The sequence below is a fragment of the Oncorhynchus nerka genome, linkage group LG24 (assembly GCF_034236695.1).
Source record: "Oncorhynchus nerka isolate Pitt River linkage group LG24, Oner_Uvic_2.0, whole genome shotgun sequence".
NCBI classification, from domain to species: Eukaryota; Metazoa; Chordata; class Actinopteri; order Salmoniformes; family Salmonidae; genus Oncorhynchus; species Oncorhynchus nerka.
This window is the reverse complement of record NC_088419.1, coordinates 75,050,436-75,073,435: the sequence shown is the minus strand read 5'-3', so window position 1 is coordinate 75,073,435 and position 23,000 is coordinate 75,050,436. Positions and strand designations below refer to the sequence as shown.

The 23,000-nt window shown below is 42.7% G+C and overlaps 1 protein-coding gene and 1 long non-coding RNA gene across 2 annotated transcripts; one reads left to right on the top strand and one right to left on the bottom strand.

Moving 5' to 3' along the window:
• Positions 1-5,127: 5,127 nt before the first annotated feature.
• hyi (hydroxypyruvate isomerase) lies at positions 5,128-9,364 on the top strand. Its single transcript, XM_029633104.2, has 8 exons — positions 5,128-5,567; positions 5,796-5,907; positions 7,184-7,298; positions 7,409-7,487; positions 7,714-7,763; positions 8,297-8,366; positions 8,566-8,700; positions 9,048-9,364. The coding sequence occupies exons 1-8, from the start codon at positions 5,369-5,371 to the stop codon at positions 9,101-9,103; spliced, it is 816 nt and encodes a 271-aa protein (XP_029488964.1). The 5' UTR covers positions 5,128-5,368; the 3' UTR covers positions 9,104-9,364.
• An 82-nt stretch (positions 9,365-9,446) lies between these two features.
• LOC115108585 (uncharacterized) lies at positions 9,447-21,474 on the bottom strand. The gene is made up of 3 exons (XR_003860363.2): positions 17,560-21,474; positions 13,512-13,580; positions 9,447-13,368 (listed from the first exon to the last, which is right to left on the bottom strand). It is a non-coding gene; the product is annotated as an uncharacterized LOC115108585 (long non-coding RNA).
• Between the last annotated feature and the right edge of the window lie 1,526 nt (positions 21,475-23,000).

Here is a 23,000-nt window from a genome sequence, read left to right as displayed (position 1 = left end):
GGATGTTGTTGAACACTGTTCGTGGGTCATGTGAAATCATCCAGTCATTCTCTGCAGGGATCTCTATGTGAGTCTCGCCAATGACAACACACTATGCTAAGACAGCCTAACCCTATCAGGGTGTTCAGAGAAACCAGCAAGCCCAGGAGGATTGAAGGTGGTCCCACCACAGCTGTACTCATTCTAAATCAAGTCATTGTTAGTGATGAATCACAGATGAGACTTCTTTCCAAATGGCATGCTATTCCCTATATAGTGCACTAATTTTGACCAGACCCCTATGGGCCCAAAGTAGTGCACTATATAGGGAATAGAATGCCATTTGGGATTTAACCTATGCTGAGAGCCAAAATGGCTGATGAAATGAGACACTCATTGATACATGCAATTTTGTCTAGTGTCTCACCTGCTATTACCTCCTTCTGTGACCTCATCACTATATAATTTACATCTGAGGATTTTACAGGGAGGAGCATCAATAATAGGCTTCATACAGTAAGTGGTGTAGAGAACATGCTTGGATAATTGGTAGAGTGCATGGCAAAGAGAAGAAGAAAAATTAACACAAAAATACATCAGCCTAACACATTAACAGTTGATTTATAAAACATAATAGTACTTATAAGTGCTACCAAAAAGGCTATTATCTGCTTTTGTTATTCAAAATAAATCGATTTGGATCTGTAATCATACACACTTTGCATAACTAGTGACCTTGGATAGAATAGAACATTTGCAAAGCAACAAGCTGAACATTGAATGACCTTTGGCAATAATAATCATCATTAGTAACCAAAATGAATATGAACACCTCATCTTTAGACACAGTGTATTACATACCTGGCAAGGGGCAGATTGTTCCCCTATCAAATGCAATGGGACAATTCTATTTCTGCTCTTGTTGTCTCGCTCCTGGTGACATTTGCCATGTATCAAATGTGGCCCAGGATTAGCTCCCCCCCTACAGGGCAAATCAATTTCCTACCATGATTCATTTTAATGTTGCTTGGGATATTATTATTCACCTATTTGGTTCCGTCGGTGACGGAGTTCCATAGCCCTGTTTATAATTCAGGTTAGGTTGCAGCAGGAAGGGCTGTTATGCCTGCGTCCCTATTGCCACCATATTCCCTATATAGTGCGCTACTATTGACCAGAGCCTTTTCTGCACTATGTAGGAAAAAGGGTGCTTTTTGGGATTCAGCCTAGGGAGATATCTCATATACTCTCTCTCTCTCTCTCTCTCTGCAGACCCTGAATGTAATAAGATGGGAGAGGATTTTCTCTTCCAACAGCTCCACTGACGGAAATATCATTTGAAGGCTGCCTTATTATGAATGATCAGGTGCTCACTGGGAGCCCAATGCATTGTTGGATTACAAACCACAGAAGGTGTTCATGAACAACAATGAATGTGAAATATGGGATGCTATTACTAACAGCAGAGCACAGGTGTAATAGCAGTGTTATTTTGAATGAAAAAGTCATCCAATTCCCTGAAAATGTAACAAAGGTTTTCCATCAATAAAATCACACATCCATGAAAGGATGCATTAATTGATGAAATCTGGATTGTATTGTAGGATAGTATGATTAACAGAAGTCAGCTGCATACTCCCTAAGCATGTGATGTGGAAACAAAATATCCACAAATCTTCAGAATAAGCCTTGTAAGTACCCCAAACCCAGATTGTCATGAACACTCCAAATGATAATGCATGTGCATTTTGTCTTACTCGGAACATGTGAACAATAGCCTATGCTTAACATAGGCCACCTAACCAAAGCCACAACATAATACAACATAATACAGCTCTACCTGAACCCTAAATCCTCCCCCCTCTCTCCACTGCAGCAGTAATGTTGTAAACATCTATCACCGTTAGAAACATCAGCCTGAAGAATGAAATCAATAAAGGCCCTAGGTTTCTTTTTGTCACCCCAAAGTAGGTTTCTTAGTGCTAGGACGTATGAGGTCTGTGTGGTCCGCTTGTCAGTTTCCTGTACCAGTGCCCCCTCCAGGGCCCAGTGCTCAGGGCAGCGCTACACCTCTTTTCTGCGGCAGCATCCCAAATGGCATCCTTTCCTTATATACTGCACTACTTTTGACCAGGGCCCTTAATGCAATATGTAGAGAATATGATGCCATTTGGGATGCAGATGGAGGTGTTTTTTTTAAAGCCATCTTGGGAGGAGGTCTGTTTTTTAGGCTACCTACAGCCATAGGTGGCAGTGGCCATAGAATGACTCCGTCACTGGGGCGTATGGGTTTAACCAAAAAACACTGTGCTTCAGCTGGTCTGTAAGAAATGAACAGAATCCTTTAGGGCTATGGTATCTGCAAGTCAACAAAGTCAATGGGCGAGATGGCCTCAAATGTATGAAGTCGTCATCACTGTACATGCAAGGTATGTTCTCAAGGAGAATGTTCCAGATTTTCTATCTACCAGATTTTACTTGTCATTCAAATGATAATCCAGCAACATGAACCAGCCAGAACAATAGGAAATGAGTCTGCCCTATGAGCTGAGTCCGCCCATTTCTTTTTTTTAACCTTTTCCTAATAGTATTGACTTTGCTGATACTACTTTATTGAGGGACTAAATAAATAAGACTGTGATATGCGGTTGTCTGACCTAGCTATATGAACGCACTAATTGTAAGTCGCTCTGGATAAGAGCGTCTGCTAAATGGCTAAAATATCAATGTAAGTTACCTTCTTTGAGCAATCAGACTGTAGAATACTTCCCAGGGTGTCTGGCAGAGTGAAGAAGGGTGTTTCTAATTTATATGCAGCTTTTCTATGTCAGAAGGAGTCAGCACCTCTGCCAATTCCACTAGTCAAGCCTTTAGAGAGGGGAAACAAACAAAGGCACAGTTGTGGAGCATAACAATGTTTGCAATTAGGAAGCAGATTCTATTGCTTAGCAACAAACCCTGCTGCCACTATAGTGCTAAATGGATGACAGAGAAAAAACAGAGGCTGGAGATCAGAGAGGGACTGACTGACGAAGCCACAGAGGGGACTGAGAGTATCAGGAATCAAGGTAATACCCAGATGCAGACTGTCGAAGTAACACTGTTTATTGTAGCAACAGGAGCAGGCAAAGACTGGTCAAGGCAGGCAAGGGTCGAAAATCCAGCGTAAGTCAACGGTACAGGACGGCAGGCGGACTCAGGGTCAGGGATAGGCAGGGTTCAGTAATCCAGAGGTGGGGCAAAGGTACAGGATGGCAGGCAGGCTCAGGGTCAGGCAGAAAGGTCAGGCGGGCGGGTACAGGGTCAGGACAGGCAAAGGTCAAACCAGGAAGACTAGCAAAGAGAGGCTGGGAAACAATAGGAGCTGACAGGAAAAACACTGGTAAGCTTGAACAAACAAGAAGAACAAACAGACAGAGAACACAGGTATAAATACACAAGGGATAATTGGGAAGATGGGTGACACCTGGAGGGGGGTGGAGACAAGCACAAAGACCGGTGAAACAGATCAGGGCGTGACAGAGAGGACAATTTGTCACCTGACTGGGAAAAATTACCAACCTGGGCCCCCCATTGATTATGTTAGTCACTCTCACTTAGATATCATATGAATTAAAAACGTCAAACATTTCTCTTCACCCTATGGCAAAATTTGTCGAATCGCAGGAAATTAACTGTACAACTTAAAAAAATGTATTTCCACCCTGTGGCAAAAGGTGCAGAATTGCATTTTAAAATTGCTAAATCTTCTGTGCGCCCATGGCAAAATGTGTAAAATTGCAGCAAACTTGCTTTAAAGTTGGAATATGTAACCTTTGTGAACACGACCAAATTCACATAAAAAAACTTTGTCATAGATCTGTCATTGTCATTGAAAGCAAGTCTAAGAAGCATCTGTTCTATATGGGTATTTCTATGCTTCCTGTTCTTAAGTTTAGTTATTTCATCTTTTACTTTTGGTTTTGCACACCAGCTTCTGCTTCAAAGAGCTGAAAATACAATATTTTGGGTTATGGAAAGTAAATTTCAAAGCGGTTTAGATGATTCTCTACACTATACTTGCTTGTTTTGTCACAAACTGAAATTAAGTGAACTATTACAATTTTAGAAATCAGGCAATGGCGGAGAGATTTTCTACATAGTGCATCTTTAAAACTGCAACATTTTCTCGAAGACCCATGGCAATTTTGGGGGGAATTGCAGGAAATGTATCCGCTGTCAAGAGTGGTTGCTCTAAAATTGCTAGGGCCAGCTATGACTGGTGTGGATGTGGGTACGCAGACCCGCGAGCTACTTCACACCACTTGAGATGAAAATAGAGATATTTACTCAGGCATCGCTCTACCTCATAGCATAGCATCCCTAGCCACTTCATAGACCACAGTGGATCCCACCATTTGAGGGAAAGGGATGCTGCTGATGCAAAAGTAATCAAGACTCAAATTAGTTATTATAGAAAACAAAGTCAGACAATTGTTGCCACAGTGTATAGCCAAGTACAATTCGTAGTGAGCGACATTTTCAGATAGCCTAGAGTAGCCTAGGCAAGATGTAAGATGAACAATTTAGCAGCTTAAGCTAAGCTTTATGGAATCGTTTTAAGGTCATATCAAGAATCATTTAGCTATTTGATTTGGATTTTTAAGAACCCTTGAAGTCTAAAAAAAATATTTAAAACAATTATTATTATTATTTGATAATTAGCGCATACAAACACATTGAAAAACATATTCACTACATGGAACAACAGATAGTCCCCCCCAAAAAATCTAAAGGAAGTTTGTTCTTAAGTGTCTGTTGGCAATTGCAATAGAACTGTGACCATGATCACAATAACTAAATATGGCCATTAATAATTGCATAATAACACATGGCTACAACAATAATAAACTGAAGTTACAGGCTATTTATTAAATCCGTTTGCCAGCTCCAAGTAGGCTACAGAAGTGGCACAAATTGATTTGCAATGACTCCAGTGATATCGTCATTTCAACATGTAAAAAGGCATATAAATCAATAGGCTAATTGATGGCCAACAGATGCAAAAATATCATTCTCAACATTTACTGTCAGTATATCAGTTGATAATTGACCACTGAAGTGCTCGCGCGTCGTGTTGCCAAACTATTTGTTTCGTTGTGCGCATGTGCAACATATGAGTCGCAGTACAGAGAAGAATGAACTTTATTAGCTAGCTAGCACTCCAGTCTGGCAGCTCGGTTATATCAATATTTGACATCACATGAGAAACAAACAACATCAGGTGACAGCTGAGACAATGGACCTTGAGTTTTAATCCTGCTATTCTAGCTAACTACTCAGAGCGTTTGTCCCATTGAACATTAGCAAGCGGACTAACGTTAGCTTGCCAGCCCACCCCAAAAGAAACATGCCCCCATTAAAATTCTGCGCGAATCTTTCGTGGTTGTTTACGGATCTGCCAGAGTTTACCCAGAGAATCTACGCTGCTGCATCGGCTGGGTTTCAGGCTGTGGAGGCGGCATGGCTGTATGACTCTGATTTACAGGAGCTCCAGAGAGTCAAGAATGCTACTGGGGTTGACGTGGTGCTGATTAACACCCCCCTTGGTAAAGACAGAGAAGGGTTACTGGTGTAGCCAGCTAGCTATTATCATGTGTTGACAGCAGCCCAGGCTACTGTACTAGCTATATACATGACACAATAAATACATTTTTTGACATTTGGAAGGAAACTCAACCTAACGTTACCTATATGTAAAAAATATGCCTCCTACTGATCCACAAGAATGTGCCACTATTTATTCTGAACATTGACTTGACAACTGTGTTTTGTAGGAGATGCTAAGGCAGGTGATCTTGGTCTGGGTGCTGTTCCTGGCAGAGAGGAGGACTTCAGAAAGGGTCTGGATCTGGCCATGCAGTACGCCAAGGCTCTGGACTGCAGGAGGTGAGAGCGACACATGCATTGATTGAGAGCACAGCTCATCTGAAGCCCACTACACTATGCATCAGGTGACGGAAACAGCTTCACTGTACACCAGGGATATTCAACGGGTGCCCCGTGGGCCAGATCTGGCCAGTTTATCAACTGTAGAATGGCCCTTTGATCAATTCTGAAAAAGAAAAATCAGCAAAAAAATGCAGAAATGTGATGTTGTTTAGTGCCAAAGGGAGCACTCGTTCAATATTCTCCAACGGGAGAATCTGTTTTCCTGTAGTCCTGCCCATTAAGTGCTGTTAATCAATGTCACCCAACATACCAGTTATAGAGCTGCTAACAGGGTACAGGGTCTGCTTGCCCGCCTATCTGCACGTTCACTGCAGATGAGATCACTACGCTACCTGACACAGAGTGTGCTTTGCTCTTAACTCAGCGATAAGTTAAAACACCATGGACTTTGTTATGGCTACGAAACTTTATCTGATCAACATCTAGCCTGCAACATCACTTGCTTCGTAGTCTGCTGAGCATCATCTACTTTTGCATAATGATGTTCGGTGGCTAAGCAAGGGTAATAATGCTCTCAAGAGGGCAGCCAGTATGTGAGCTTAGGGTGGAAATGGTTGCTTTTCTCTGCGATTTCCGCCACAAGAAAGCCAACCGGTACAGTGCCTACAGAAAGTAATCACACCCCTTTTTCCACATTTTGTTCTTACTCTTAAAATGAAAATAAATTAGCATTTTTGTCACTGGCCTACACATAATACCCCATAATGTCAGTGGAATTATTTTTTTAGACATGTTTACATTCTGGGGGACAATAAAAGGACACTCTAAAATATGCAATTTTGTCCAACCGGCCTCACAACCATAGACCACGTGTAACCACGCCAGCCTTGGACCTGCGGGATCGTCTGAAACCAGCTACCAGGACAGCTAATGGACCTAAGGAATATTTTTGTCTGTAATAAAGCCCTTTTGTGGGGAAAATCATATTTTGATTGACTGGGCCTGGCTCCCCAGTGGGTCAAACTGTCTCCCAAGTGGGTGGGCCTATGCCCACCCATGGCTGCACCCCTGCCCAGTCATGTGAAATCCATAGGGCCAAATAAATGTATTTAAATGGACTGTTTTCCTTTACTGAGTTAGTTCATAGCAAGTCAGACATTTTTGCATGTTACGATTTATATTTTTGTTAAGTGGGCCGACTATTAGGGGATCCTGCCATAAAGTAAAGTGTTTTGGTATTTATAACCTTTTCATAAATTAAATGTTTCCTCAGGATCCACTTGATGGCTGGGAGGGTACCTGTGGGGGCGGACCGAGCTACCATTGCCGTGGAAATGGAGGACACCTTTGTACAAAACCTAAAACATGCTGCCGATGTCCTCTCAAATGTGAATCTCCATTAAAGGGGCTTTTTAGTCCAGGACTAAGTTTAATATTTGTCTGGCCCATAGTGTTTGTAATAAGGAGTCCCGTTTTGTGTTGTGCTTTTTTCTCTCAGGAGGGCATCACTGGTCTGATTGAGCCCATCAACACACGGATAACAGATCCCAGATATTTCCTGGACAGTCCACATCAGGGTAACGGCTAGTGATGCTTTTCCATGGCAAGTTAGCCTGGGAATGAAAACGTATTGAAACGTAGCATCATTACCAGGCTTTAGGCGTTGCCCTATAAAGACAAGCAATTAAAATGGAGACTTACAGTATTTAAATGTGTATTTGTGAACCAATGTCAACATTCACTGCACAAGTGGAATTGTATTACTTATACTGTTTAACCTATTTGAATAATCTTTCACCCTAGCGGCTGCAATCCTGCAGAAAGTTGGCCACCCAAATATTAAACTACAGATGGTAAGTAGTACATTCGTCAGTTAATCTTGATGAAGAACAATGCCATTAATAGGCCTAGGTAATATTTTATTACCTAGTCTACTTCCATCAGATCCTAGCTTGGCCAGTGGTCCAAGATCTCTTTGTGTAAACATCATTGCTCATTGTTTGGTGTAACAAGGAGTTGGCGTGATGGTTAAACAGATCTTTCTCTCTGTTTGGAACTAATGGTTTAGATACACCCCGAGCAATTATTGAGTCAAACTTTTAGGCAGTGGCTGAGCCAGACAAACATACAGCCAGAAGACAGAACAACAAAACATCTTGTTTGTTTGTGTCCCACTAGACATAGTATTTTGTTCTAGGAAGCGACTTGCCTGTTGCAAAAAGTGTCTGTCTCTTGGGAGAACCTATCCTAGTTTGTATTCAGTAACCTGAGAATTCCCTCAGCTTTAAGGCAGTTTGTAATAGGGAGAGGTTCTTCAAATCCCTGTAAATTCTACTGCTTAAATCTTACTGACAGAAGCCATCTTGTGTCCCTCTGTGTGCTGCAGGATGTCTTCCACTGGCAGATAATGGACAACAACTTGACACAGAACATACACAAATATTTCCCTCTCATCGGTAAGTGTTGTTGTTTGTGATACTAGTGCAGATAGCAAGTTACACAGGAAACAAACATGTTAGTCCATACCATCAGCAGCAAATTGGGCACATCAGATGGTGTCCAAGCATCCATGTCCACATGATTGACCTATGATAGTTGTAGAAAATGTTATTACTTTAATGGTGATGAAATATCCATTTTCATTCTCTTTTACAGGTCACATCCAGATAGCCCAGGTGCCCGGCAGGAACGAGCCAGACAGTGCAGGAGAACTTAACTTCCCATATCTCTTCAGTCTACTGGAGGAGATGGGTTACCAGGGATACATCGGCTGTGAATACAAACCACTAGGTGGGATCCATCCCAAATTGCACACTATTCTTGACCAGGGCCCTAGTCAAAAGTAGTTCACAATGTATGAAATATGATACCATTTGGGACTCTGAACTACCTTTAGGTTGCGTTTACACAGGCAGCCCAATTCTGATACTTTATCCAATCAGATCCTTTCCCGAGCTGACTTGATTTGTCAAAATACCAATTAGTGAAAAAAAGGGCTGGCTGTTTAAATACAGCCTAAGTTGCCCTGGGACTACAGTTCAATTCACTGTTACAACATTATAGATTGAAGTGAGGCAAGAACTAGTTTAATATTCATGATAATGGCATTGTGTGTTAACAGTTGATACTTATTTCAGGCTCTACAAATGAAGGTCTTGGTTGGGTGAAAGATTACTTGAAGCGCAACAGGTGATGGCTGAGAGGACCACGCATGCAAACGTTTGCCAGTACCAGCCTTTCCATAGAGGCAACAGTCATCACTGATGAGTCTTATTTCAACTCAGATAAACAGTTCATTATTGTGAAATGGGCTTATCTTATTAAAAAGCAGGCTAAACACTTGACCGACAGCTCTTATTGATGTTTCGACTAAGAATGTGGTGAGAAGCAGTATGATTAGATAATTTATTTGCAATTGTCTTTTTGTACAATAAAGTCCTGTGTTGTACCCACACTCTCCACTCTACTCCCAGTCCCAATGTTGCACAACACCCACATACACTAGTACCATACATCTGTCAAGTTCGTTAACACACTTGAATACGCCATAAGGTTTATTGTAGCATGTCATATGTACAAGTTTCAGAATGCCTATACTGTTGACATGCATTATTCAATATCCAGTGTTCTTACCTTCAAAACAAAGACACATTGCCTTGCTCAGAAATCCATTATAAATATCAAAATCCTTCATTACTTTTTAAATAAGGAACGTCATACAATATTTGGTTTCCTTCATTTTAAATGTGTGCAAACTTAAGTCTTATGGTATTGTAATGACATTGCTAAACTGGTGTGTTATTACAATGTTGTACACAAGCTGGATCCTATGCGTAAAAATACCAGCTATACACTCAACCCTGTCAGAATGTAGCTAGTAGGTAGTCCAATTGCAATTTCCATAGATTCCACTTGCAATAATAATAACACTGCCCTGATTGCATCATTAAGAAATAAAACAAACTAAGGCACTTCAGGATGAAGATATGGCAGGTTTGACACTTATAGGACACAATAGGAAGAATTTAAAAAAAATCAACCCAATATTGCTGAAACGGCAGCAATCTTTCCCCTCTGCATAATACTTGAGACAATTGCTGTGGTGATCTTGAGAATCTATTCCTAGACTTTGGCAAGGCACAGTATCCAAGAGGGAAACACCTTATTTCCTTCATTCATATGATTTGAACACCTACAATTATAAATGGTTTACAAGTTGGAGAATAAGGTATAATTTACCAACACTTGGTTGCACAATACAGACTTGTTTACAGTCCAATTCACAGGTTGGGGAATGAGATCCACTTCAGGTAAGATTTCTAATGTACATGTATGGTGGATGATCTCTAATCTGAAGTAGAGAGGCATCAGCCAAACGACAAGCTGAATGGGAATGTAGCCTAGCGGTTAAGAGCATTGGGCCAGTAACTGAACGGTCACTAGTTCGAATCCCCGAGCCGACTTGGTGACAAAATCTGCAGATGGCATTTAACAAGGCATTTAACGCTAAATGCTCCTGTAAATCGCTCTGGATAAAAGCCTGCTAAATTACAAAAATGTTGTATGTACTATGGCATTAGATCATACTAGCCTGAAAGTCTCACCCCCTTTCCATTCTACCATACCACCACTAACCTCTAAATCAATGAGTAATAGGCTCATGTTGCCATTGAAAATTGGGGAAATTGCATAATCTCTGGTGCACTGTTCAGGGCAAAAAGCATGTCTTCTTCAGTTCAATTCTGTCATTATGAAGTGCTGACACTGGCATAGCTGATGTTTTAGCGGCGTCAGAAGTGTAACTGCGTACGTTGGAGCTGTCAAAAATCGGTGAGCAGCTGTTCTTGATCATTGTCACGAATCCACACCCGTCGCACTCATGTTAGAAGTTCAGAACGAGAAAGTGTAGGCTACATACTAATTCACCTAAATAATGAGTATTCTTATCAGCCTTATTAAGGTGTATTTTACGTCTCACATTCTTATGTTCAAACTTGTAAACAAGGCTCTATGGAATTTCACAATGCAATGTCATGCAGCCAATGGCAAAGTCCACTTTAGGTACAGTGTCTTTGGAAAGTATTCAGACCCTTTTACTTTTTCAACATTTTGTTACATTACAGCCTTATTCTAAAATGGATTACATTTTTAAAATCATTCTAAATCTACACAAAATACCCCATGAAAAAACGAAATCAAGTTTCTAGAAAAGTTTGCAAATGTATTAAAAATTAAAAACCTTACTTACATAAGTATTCAGACCCTATGCTATCGCCCTATGATCATCCTTGATGTTTCTACAACTTGATTGGAGTCCACTTGGTAAATTCAATTGATTGGACATGATTTGGAAAGCCACACACATGTCTATATAAGGTCCCACAATTGACAGTGCACGTCAGAGCAAAAACCAAGCCATGAGGTCAAAGGAATTGTCCGTAGAGCTCCGAGACAGGAAGGTCCCCAAGAACACAGTGGCCTCAATCAATCTTAAATGGAATTAGTTTGAACCACCAAGACTCTTCCAAGAGGCCCCCGGCCAAACTGAGCAACCGGGGGAGAAGGCCCTAGGTCAGGGAGGTGACCAAGAACCCGATGGTCACTGACAGAGCTCTATAGTTCCTCTGTGGAGATGGGAGAACCTTCCAAAAGGACAACCATATCTGCAGCACTCCACCAATCAGGCCTTTATGGTAGAGTGGCCAGACGGAAGCCACTTCTCAGTAAAAGGCACTTGGAGTTTGCCAAAAGGATTCTCTGAAAAATATTCTCTGATCTGATGAAACCAAGATTGAACTCTTTGGCCTGAATGCCAAGCGTCACATCTGGAGGAAACCTGCCACCATCCCTACGGTGAAGCATGGTGGTGGCAGCATCATGCTGTGGGGATATTTTTCAGCGGCAAGGACTGGGAGACTAGTCAGAATCGAGGCAAAGATGAACGGCTCAAAGTACAGATTTTTGATGAAAAGCGCTCTGGAGCAGGTTAGGACCTCAGACTGGGGCGAAGGTTCACCTTCCAACAGGAAAACAACCCTAAGTACACAGCAAAGACAATGCAGGAGTGGCTTCAAGACAAGTCTCAATGTCCTTGAGTGGCCCAGCCAGAGCCCGGACTAGAACCCGATCGATCGAACATCTCTGGAGAGATCCGAAAATAGCTGTGCAGCAACGCTCCCCATCCAACCTGACAGACCTTGAGAGGATCTGCAGAGAATGGGAGGAACTCCCCAAATACAGGTGTGCCAAGCTTGTAGCGCCATACCCAAGAAGAATTGGTGCTGTAACCGCTGCCAGTACTCACTCCTCAAAGTAATGAATAAAGGGTCTGAATACTTACTTAAATGTGATATTTCAGTTTGACATTTGTTAATAAATTAGCAAACATTTCTACAAACTTGTTTTTGCTTTGTCATTATGGGGGTATTGTGTGTAGATTGATGAGGGGAAAAAAAACAATTTAATACATTTTAAAATAAGGTTGTAACATTTGAAAATGTGGAAAAAGTCAAGGGGTCTGAATACTTCCCGAAGGCACTGTATAATGCCAGGAGCCACTTGGGATTTGACAGCCCTAACGCCGTTTCACCCCCGACACCACCAAAACAGCAGCTATGTGGATGTCAGCTAAAGGGGATCATGTACTTTAAAGCTAGTTCGTTGCTACATCAATTTCTGGACATCTAAATTAATGATGTATTCCCATTGATTCTTAAAGAATATAACTTAGTTCAACTGCAGTACCCTATCAGAACAAATATAATCTTATTTTACTCCAATGCTTGTAAACAATGTAAACAAACACTGTACACCCTCAAACTATAATTTTGATACCAATTTTTCCAGGCACATCCCTCAACTTTTTACCAAAACACAGGCTGGGTGACACAGGCCGGGTGACACAGGCCGGTAAGGTCGTATCTTTCAAGGGATGGTGCAAGATTTTTGCAATGTCAGATGCCATTTCTATGTCTCTGCGTGCAGTTTGAATGGAAGTTGAAGGTAGTTTTTGCGAGCCTAACTAGCGTTAGCGCAATGACTGGAAGTCTACAGGTACAGCTTCATTGCCAAAATCTTGCACTATCCCTTTAACAATAGTGTGTATCTTTTCTCCCAGTGGTAGAATGAGTAAAACACTGATACATTGCACAGGAAGCTTTGACATGTGAACTCTTTGATTCGCTGATTTAGCACTTTTCAACAATAACATCCTTTTTTTGTGTCCCACATGCCAAGACTTATAAATGAAGCCGCCTGTCTGGAACTACACCTCCCAGCAGTCTGTTTCTCTGTGGCCCACCTGGCCCTGATTGGCCCTCCAGCAGGCCTGTCCACAAGTTGTAGCAGGGTGTGTTGATCAGACTCCAGGTGATGGTGCATGGACACCAGCTGGGGCGAGGGGCTGTTCCTAGGCTGCGGTTGGGATGGCAATGGCTCCCTAAATACAACATTGAGGCTCTGGAGGGAGGGGGAGGAGGGGGCAAAATAAAGTTAAATTGAAAACAATGTCATCTCACCTTATAGCTTATAAGGAATTCATATAGTGCAGCTATAGAATGCTATAAAGAGCATAACAAGGGGAAGACATCACAATGACTCACCGTTTTTCCTGCCTGATTTTCAAGGAAGACCAGAACAAAGCAGTCAGTGAATTTCTGGTTCAGGACAGCCTGAAAGAAGGGAACGGCAGAACTGTTCATTTCAAGCTATAATGACTTATAATTCCACCACCCCCCCTATTCCCCACAGTATATTGCCCCCCTATTCCCCACAGTATATTTCCATCCCCCTATTCCCCACAGTATATTTCCATCCCCCTATTCCCCACAGTATATTGCCCCCCTATTCCCCACAGTATATTTCCCCCCTATTCCCCACAGTATATTTCCATCCCCCTATTCCCCACAGTATATTTCCATCCCCCTATTCCCCACAGTATATTTCCATCCCCCCATATTCCCCACAGTATATTTCCATCCCCCTATTCCCCACAGTATATTTCCAACCCCCTATTCCCCACCAACCCCCCTATTCCCCACAGTATATTTCCATCCCCCTATTCCCCACAGTATATTTCCATCCCCCTATTCCCCACAGTATATTTCCAACCCCCCTATTCCCCACAGTATATTTCCATCCCCCTATTCCCCACAGTATATTTCCAAACCCCCTATTCCCCACAGTATATTTCCAAACCCCTATTCCCCATTCCCCAGTATATTTCCATCCCCCCTATTCCCCACAGTATATTTCCATCCCCCCTCCCTATTCCCCACAGTATATTTCCATCCCCCCCTATTCCCCACAGTATATTTCCATCCCCCCTATTCCCCACAGTATATTTCCATCCCCCTATTCCCCACAGTATATTTCCATCCCCCTATTCCCCACAGTATATTTCCAACCCCCCTATTCCCCACAGTATATTTCCATCCCCCTATTCCCCACAGTATATTTCCATCCCCCTATTCCCCACAGTATATTGCCCCCTCCCTATTCCCCACAGTATATTTCCATCCCCCTATTCCCCACAGTATATTTCCATCCCCCCTATTCCCCACAGTATATTTCCATCCCCCTATTCCCCACAGTATATTTCCATCCCCCTATTCCCCACAGTATATTTCCATCCCCCTATTCCCCACAGTATATTTCCATCCCCCTATTCCCCACAGTATATTTCCATCCCCCTATTCCCCACAGTATATTTCCATCCCCCTATTCCCCAGTATATTTCCATCCCCCTATTCCCCACAGTATATTTCCATCCCCCTATTCCCCACAGTATATTTCCATCCCCCTATTCCCCACAGTATATTTCCATCCCCCTATTCCCCACAGTATATTTCCATCCCCCTATTCCCCACAGTATATTTCCATCCCCCTATTCCCACAGTATATTTCCATCCCCCCTATTCCCCACAGTATATTGCCCCCTCCCTATTCCCCACAGTATATTTCCATCCCCCTATTCCCCACAGTATATTTCCATCCCCCTATTCCCCACAGTATATTTCCATCCCCCTATTCCCCACAGTATATTTCCATCCCCCTATTCCCCACAGTATATTTCCATCCCCCTATTCCCCACAGTATATTTCCATCCCCCTATTCCCCACAGTATATTTCCATCCCCCTATTCCCCACAGTATATTTCCATCCCCCCCTATTCCCCACAGTATATTTCCATCCCCCCTATTCCCCACAGTATATTTCCACCCCCTCTATTCCCCACAGTATATTTCCACCCCCCCCTATTCCCCACAGTATAACTTTGAACACAAATAGGTGACTGACTACAGTTAATGGGATCTTGTGTTTGAACTATTTATAGTCTTTTGCTCTCTGGGACAAAAAAAGGAATAGTGTGTGACTGATGTTTGCTAGGGAGGGAAGGGCAGGTTGAGTTTACATCACCATGTACAGTACTAGGGTAGAACATCTTCAGAAGAGAAGTAGTGAGGGGGATGTTCTTTTGATCTCAAGTCTCCCAATTACCAAACTAAGTAGTGACTAACCTCTTGACACCGACAATTATTCCCCATAAGACTCCCATAATCTCCCTTGAGAGCCGCATTTCACATTTTTATACAACGCTTAAACCCATCTGCAGAGGTCTCTCAATTTTAGATTTTTTAATATACACATTTTTTCCTTCTTCACATTCAAATTGTTCTTGCTTTCCCCTGTCACAAATAAAAGTTAGAAGCCTGAGAGAAACGTTAGAAAAGTTCAAGGGTACTTGCGGCATTTCCTGATAGCGGATTAGTCCATAAGAACTTAACAAGATCACCTCCAAAATTAATTGAAATCAAATAGGGGATGTAGGGATGGAATTCATTATAGGATATTACACAGAAGGCTACAGTATATTTCTTGAATAGATATCGTATATAAACAGTGGAGTCCAATGACAGAGCTATAGGAACTTTGATACAGGCACCCATGCTAATAACAACGTCTGCAGCTCAAGGAGCTGGTTTTGATGTTGTTGCATGCAGTGTCAAGATACAGTTTGACTTGAAGCGGATGCAATCACAATGAATGTGAAGGAGAAAACGGGATAATTAATTTGCTTAGCGGGGTGCTTTCCCCTGTTTCTCTACATTATATTCTGCTGGAGGTACAGCAGCGGGTGGTGCTCTGCTGTATTCCTATGTATGCAAGTGTGTACATACTCCATATGCAGAGGACAGCTCTAGTTTAGTGAACAAAGCACCTCTTAATTTACTGGAATGGTAGTGTTCAGTAGGGAGAAAGGTTTTGCTACCTTTTCCATTGCAGATTTTGTTACGTGTGCTCTACTGAACATGACCTTGATTTAGTGGTGGTTGAGCTCTAAAAGCCGCACTCTGGAACCCATTTTGACGAGCAATTTTAATTGTAGTGTAATTGTGGACAAAGTGCTGTAGGGAGTTGTAGTTTTTACACTGAACAAAAATATAAATGCAACATGTAAAGTGTTGGCCCCATGTTTCATGAACTGAAAGAAAATATACCAGAAGTTTTCCATATGCACAAAAAGCTTATTTCTCTCAAATTTTGTGTACAAATTTGTTTACATCCCTGTTAGTGAGCATTTCTCCTTTGCCAAGTTAATCTATCCACCTGACAGGCATGGCATATCAAGAAGCTGATTAAACAGCATGACCATTACACAGGTACACCTTGTGCTGGGGACAATAAAAGACCACTCTAAAATGTGCAGTTGTCACACAACACAATACCACAGATATCTCAAGGTTTGAGGGAGCATGCAATTGGCATACTGACTGCAGGAATGTCCAATAGATCTGTTGCCAGATAATTAAATGTTAATTTCTTTACTATAAGCCACCTCCAATTTTGTTTTAGAGAATTTGGCACTACGTCCAACCGACATCACAACTGCAGACCACGTGTATGGTGTTGTGTGATTTGCTGATCAGCGGTTTTCTGATGTCAATGTTGTGAACAGAGTGTCTCATGGTGGCGGTGGGGTGATAGCATGGGTAGGTATAAGCTACGGACAACAAACAATTGCATTTTATTGATTGCGATTTGAATGCACAGAGATACTGTGACGAGATCCTGAGGCCCATTGGTGCCATTCATCCGCCGCCGTCACCTCATGTTTCAGCATGATAATGCACGGCCCCAAGGATCAGTACACAATTTATGGAAGCTGAACATTTCCCAGTTCTCGATGGCCTGCATACTCACCAGACATGTCACCCATTGAGCATGTTTGGGATGCTCTGGATCAACGTGTACGACATTGTGTTCCAGTTCCCGCCAATATCCAGCAACTTTGCACCTCCATTGAAGAGGAGTGGGACAACATTCCACAGGCCACAATCAACAGCTTGATCAACTCTATGCGTTTTCTGATCCACACCCCTAACTTGTTAAGGTATCTGTGACCAACATGACTGTATTCCCAGTCGTGAAATCCATAGATTAGGCCTAATGAATTTATTTAAATTGACTGATTTCCTTATGTGAACTCAGTAAAATATTTGAAATCGTAGCATGTTGCATTTATATTTTTGTTCAATATATATGTTTTTGTAGTGTTTATCTCTCTCTATATATATATACACCACTAATATAACATATATATATATATATATATATATATATATGTTATATTAGTGGTTTTGTTCTTACCAGATACTGAATGCCACTCTGGTCAAAGTGTCGGCAGCGGCACTTTGATCAGACTCTGGTACCAGCTGGGACTCATGGTCAAGAAACAATCCTGTGGGAACAGAGATAGAGGACACAAAGCCTTGAAAGAAAGCCTTGAAAGATGGAGGCCTGGGTCACACAGTGCTAAATGCTCTCACAGTGTTGTCATGACGTTGCCCTCTTTCGAACCAAAGATCTTAACTAGAGACAAACAAATGCTTTACCCTGACCAGTTACCACCCAAATTCAAACCAGCACCAGCTACATAAGTCCTACTATTGGAGGAACAATGAGCCTACACACTGAGAAAAGGATACATCATGAATTAAATTAAAGATCTTTCAAAGACTTCTTCTAGATATTCCCTTGCAAATTAAAAAATGGCCAAATAGTACACGCCAATTACTCAATTGGCTTTGAATCTAACATTGCTTGGCTGACAATCAGTGATTCCCTGGCATTCATCTATGAATAGTAGAAAATGAGTAGAGAAGAGGAAGGGAAGACAAGGCAGCGGGTGAAGCTGTAGGGAGATTTCCAACGGCGACCTCTGCAATGCTGCAGAGCCTACTCAGTTCTCACAGTCCATACTTCACTACATTCTTAATCTGTGTTCAGATCACTGACTGCGAAGTTTCCATTCCACTTCTTCTTTAACATGGACGTATAAATAGGATGTTTGAGTTTTTAATTAGGACTTTTCTGTTGATAAATGCCGAGATCCCTGTGGGAAAGACACAGCTAGTTTGAAGAGCACAGCGTTGATTAAGATACATAACTATCTCCTTGAAGAGGGCAGCTCTCTACTGTAGCTATACCACCACACTAAAATAAAGAGCACATCTTTGATTAAAGAATAATAAGGCATATAACTATCTTAGAAAAAGGGTAGCTCTCTACTATAAACCATTGTCTTGTCCCAAATGGCACCCTTTTTCCTATATATGTAGCCTAATGTTTCTGATCTTTGCTTCTAAGCACTCTTGCTTTGAAATTCATCTCAAAAGTCATTCTCAATAGTAACTGCCGTCCTTTACTTGTTCTTGAATTTCCAAACATTGGAAGACCACTGAGAAATGTTGTGAAGCAAAACAGCGTTTAGCTACAGCTGTATCCCACATGGTACCCTATTCTCTATATAGTGTACTACTTTTGACCACAGCCCTATGGGCACTGTTAAAAAGTAGTGCACTATATAGGAAATAGGGCATCATTTTGGGAAGTATCCATGCTAACATCCTCCTCAGAATAAAGACCTTCTGCACTTTGAGAAGCTTCAACCTCATGGTAGATTAGATCATTTTTTATTTAATAATGAAAGAGACATCATTTAAATGAATAGTCACCAGCCAAGGGTATCATCAGACACATTGCACATTCCATTTGTAGTTCAATTTGGTTTGAAATTGATTTGATGCTGTGGATTTTCTAGATTTGCTTATCACATGTAGGCAGAGTAGACCTCTGGGAGCGGAGAGTTATCCCCTTGGTGTGAACAGCATGTAGACTTCTGACGTGCCTAGAGGGGTTAGGGGTATGGAACTAACTCACAGGCCGCATCCCAAATGGTACCCTATTCCCTACATAGGCTCTGATCAAAAGTAGTGCACTATGGGCCATGGTCAAAAGTAGAGCACTGTATAGGGAATAGGGATGTAACCACAGCAGAGTAGGTAGCACAGCGCGACAGAGTAGGTAGCACAGCGCGGCAGAGTAGGTAGCACAGCGCGGCAGAGTAGGTAGCTAGCTATCGCCTTTCAGAAGATGATTTCAAGCTAGAAATGGAGTGGATGATGCAACAGTTTGTTATGGATGAAACCTATGGGAATCATCAAAATACATTCAGTCTTCAGCAGGACTGATGCAAATCCTGCAGCTCTGTGGGGACTCACAACACAACAGAGATATGACAGAGGATCAAGAAAAACCCAATGGAACCACACGCAACACATACCTATGTAACACCTCATACTGCACATAGCCAAATCCTAATACACATCATCACAATTCAGATATACTGTATGCATAGACATGTTTCCCAGCTGTGCTGGGGGATACGACGGCACCACTATCCTTATGTTGATGTCAGGATAACGCCTGTGTGGTTATTATAGGGAGGATACGGCTCTATTCTCTACCTGCCGCACCATAAGGGATGAGCTGAGTGCACAGTGGGAAGGCTGTTAGACCTGGAGGAGCTGTCAGTCACAGAGTGAGCAGCCCAGGAGCCCACAACCACTGGCTCAGGGGAAGGTATGAGGGCTTTTAGAGAGAGCTTGTGATTATCATGATTCCTTTCTCCATGGATGACGAGCCGCGTTTCTCTCCTCTCCAACGCCAACAACATGCACATGCACGCACACCTCTGATTATCACCGTTGTCCAAGGATGCTTTGTTTCTCTCCTCTCCAACACACACAGATGCTAGCCTCTGTGATTATGAGGCTCTCGGTCTCCTCGAGTAGGCAGGAGTGAGCAGGCCTGGCCCACCCTCCTCCTCTACTGACTAAGAGGGCATTAACCTTGAATACCATCTCCACGAGAATCCACCCGCCCACCAGACATTTGGAAAATCACAGATGCATAGTTGCTCCAACCATCGTGTAATTGGAGCAGGGTACTTTAAACTGAGTATAATGAAGAATAATTTAAATGATTGGAGCTCTCAAGAAGGGCCATAGGGATCTTTATTTTACAAAACCAACAAGTGGAGGCTATATGGGTAGCATCAGTAACTAACTATTGAATTGAAGTGGCCAGAGTTCAGGTGGGCCTCCCCTCTTCAGGAAACAAAGGAAAGGATGGGGGCTCAACGACGACAACAATCATGAGAATGGCTCACCAAGAAAAACTTCCAAAAGACTCATTCCAGGTAAAAGGGAGTTGGAGATTGATCTATTTTACTTTGTTGAGTGCTCCAACTCCTTTCTACCTGGAATTAGTCCATTTGAACTTTTTCTTGATAAACCCTTCTCATGATTCTCTGGATTGAAGCTTTGTTTAATTATTGTAGAAGGGATTATCTGTTCTCAGTGACTTACTGCGGTTACCTAAATAAAATGTATCCATCTAACAAGCACAACTTTAATGGGTAGTCATTTAAAAGGAAACAAGACTAACAGGAAACTCTAGTCAAGGCTACAGCACTGACAAAATACATGCTTATCTACCTGCAGAGGTACTTATCCAAATCCAATCATGACTGGAACACAATAACCTAATATGGACATGGCATGATACTGGAAATTAGGCTATTGCATCTAATACGTGTACACCTGACTGGAACCATCCAATCTCTCTGAATGGAGGCACAATCCAATCAACGACCGGATGTGTTTTAATAGGTGTAGTAGGCTCAATAATTATGCTGTATGTGTACAGTAGAGTGTGCTGATTGGCTTTTGAGATTGTTCCTCAACAGAGAGATGAGCGAACAGAGCAGCATGCTATAGAGGTGCCTGCTGCCAAATCAACACAGCAGCAGGTTAATAGGGGCCATACAAACAGGACCTGAGAAAGACATGGTTCGTCATAATAGTCCAACTCTAATGAACTTCAATGGGAAGTGCATTTGAAAAATAGAGAGTCTGTTGCAGGGTAAAGCACTGGAACGATAGAGGGAAGAGAAAGAGAGAAAGAGAACAAGAGAGATCTTAGCTGTGGTCTTCAGGCGTGCAAGTGTACTGTCTGACCGTCCGATGGTTTGTATGTTAAAGCTTCGCAACAAGGTTGCTACTAATCCATACGATTCATAACGGGCGCGGTCCCAAACGAAAACAACCACGAACTAGAGCGATCACACCGATGATTGAGTTAAATAATTTATAAACTACACACACTGAAAACAAACAAAAACCTCTGCAGCACAGCACACACAATCAAACTGTCGCGGCACCCAAGAGCCCCTCCCCAAAGAGCTGAACGAGCTCTCTTTATTTCCTCCTTCCTTACTGCTCATGCGCTCTTAAAGTGGCAGCGCACGGTGAAGGCTCCGTGCAGATTTCGCCACAAGGTGATGTGGTCTGAAGTGGTGAGGTGAGATGGTCTGTGGTGGTGAGGTGGTCTGTAGTAGTGAGGTGAGATGGTGTGGTCTGAAGTAGTGAGGTGGTCTGTAGTAGTGAGGTGATGTGGTCTGTGGTGGTGAGGTGAGGTGGTCTGTAGTAGTGAGGTGGTCTGAAGTAGTGAGGTGAGTTGGTGTGGTCTGAAGTAGTGAGATGAGGTGGTGTGGTCTGTAGTAGTGAGATGAGGTGGTGTGGTCTGTAGTAGTGTGGTGAGGTGGTGTGGTCAGTAGTAGTGAGGTGAGATGGTGTGGTCTGAAGTCGTGAGGTGAGGTGGTCTGTAGTAGTGAGGTGAGGTGGTGTTCTCTGTAGTAGTGAGGTGATGTGGTCTGTAGTAGTGAGGTGAGGTGGAGTGGTATGTATTAGTGAGGTGAGATGGTGTGGTCTGTAGTGGTGAGGTGGTCTGTACTAGTGAGGTGAGGTGGTGTGGTCTGAAGTGGTGAGGTGGTGTGGTCTGAAGTAGTGAGGTGATGTGGTCTGTAGTAGTGAGGTGAGGTGGAGTGGTATGTATTAGTGAGGTGAGATGGTGTGGTCTGAAGTAGTGAGGTGAGGTGGAGTGGTATATAGTAGTGAGGTGAGATGGTGTGGTCTGTAGTAGTGAGGTGAGGTGGTGTGGTCTGAAGTAGTGAGGTGAGGTGGAGTGGTCTGTAGTAGTGAGGTGAGGTGGTCTGAAGTGGTGAGGTGGTGTGGTCTGTAGTAGTGAGGTGAGGTGGAGTGGTATATATTAGTGAGGTGAGGTGGTGTGGTCTGAAGTTGTGAGGTGATGTGGTCTGTAGTAGTGAGGTGGAGTGGTATATATTAGTGAGGTGAGATGGTGTGGTCTGAAGTAGTGAGGTGAGGTGGTCTGTAGTAGTGAGGTGAGGTGGTCTGTAGTAGTGAGGTGAGGTGGTCTGTAGTAGTGAGGTGAGGTGGTCTGAAGTAGTGAGGTGATGTGGTCTGTAGTAGTGAGGTGAGGTGGTCTGTAGTAGTGAGGTGAGGTGGTCTGTAGTAGTGAGGTGAGGTGGTCTGTAGTAGTGAGGTGAGGTGGAGTGGTATGTATTAGTGAGGTGGTGTGGTCTGAAGTAGTGAGGTGAGGTGGTCTGTAGTAGTGAGGTGAGGTGGTCTGTAGTAGTGAGGTGAGGTGGAGTGGTATGTATTAGTGAGGTGGTGTGGTCTGAAGTAGTGAGGTGATGTGGTCTGTAGTAGTGAGGTGAGGTGGTCTGTAGTAGTGAGGTGAGGTGGAGTGGTATGTATTAGTGAGGTGAGACAGCGTATAACCACCCAGCTGCATGGTGATAATGTCATCGTTCAGCCACGACTCTGTGAAACATAAGATATTACAGTTTTTAATGTCCCGTTGGTAGTTTAATCTTCTTCGTAGGT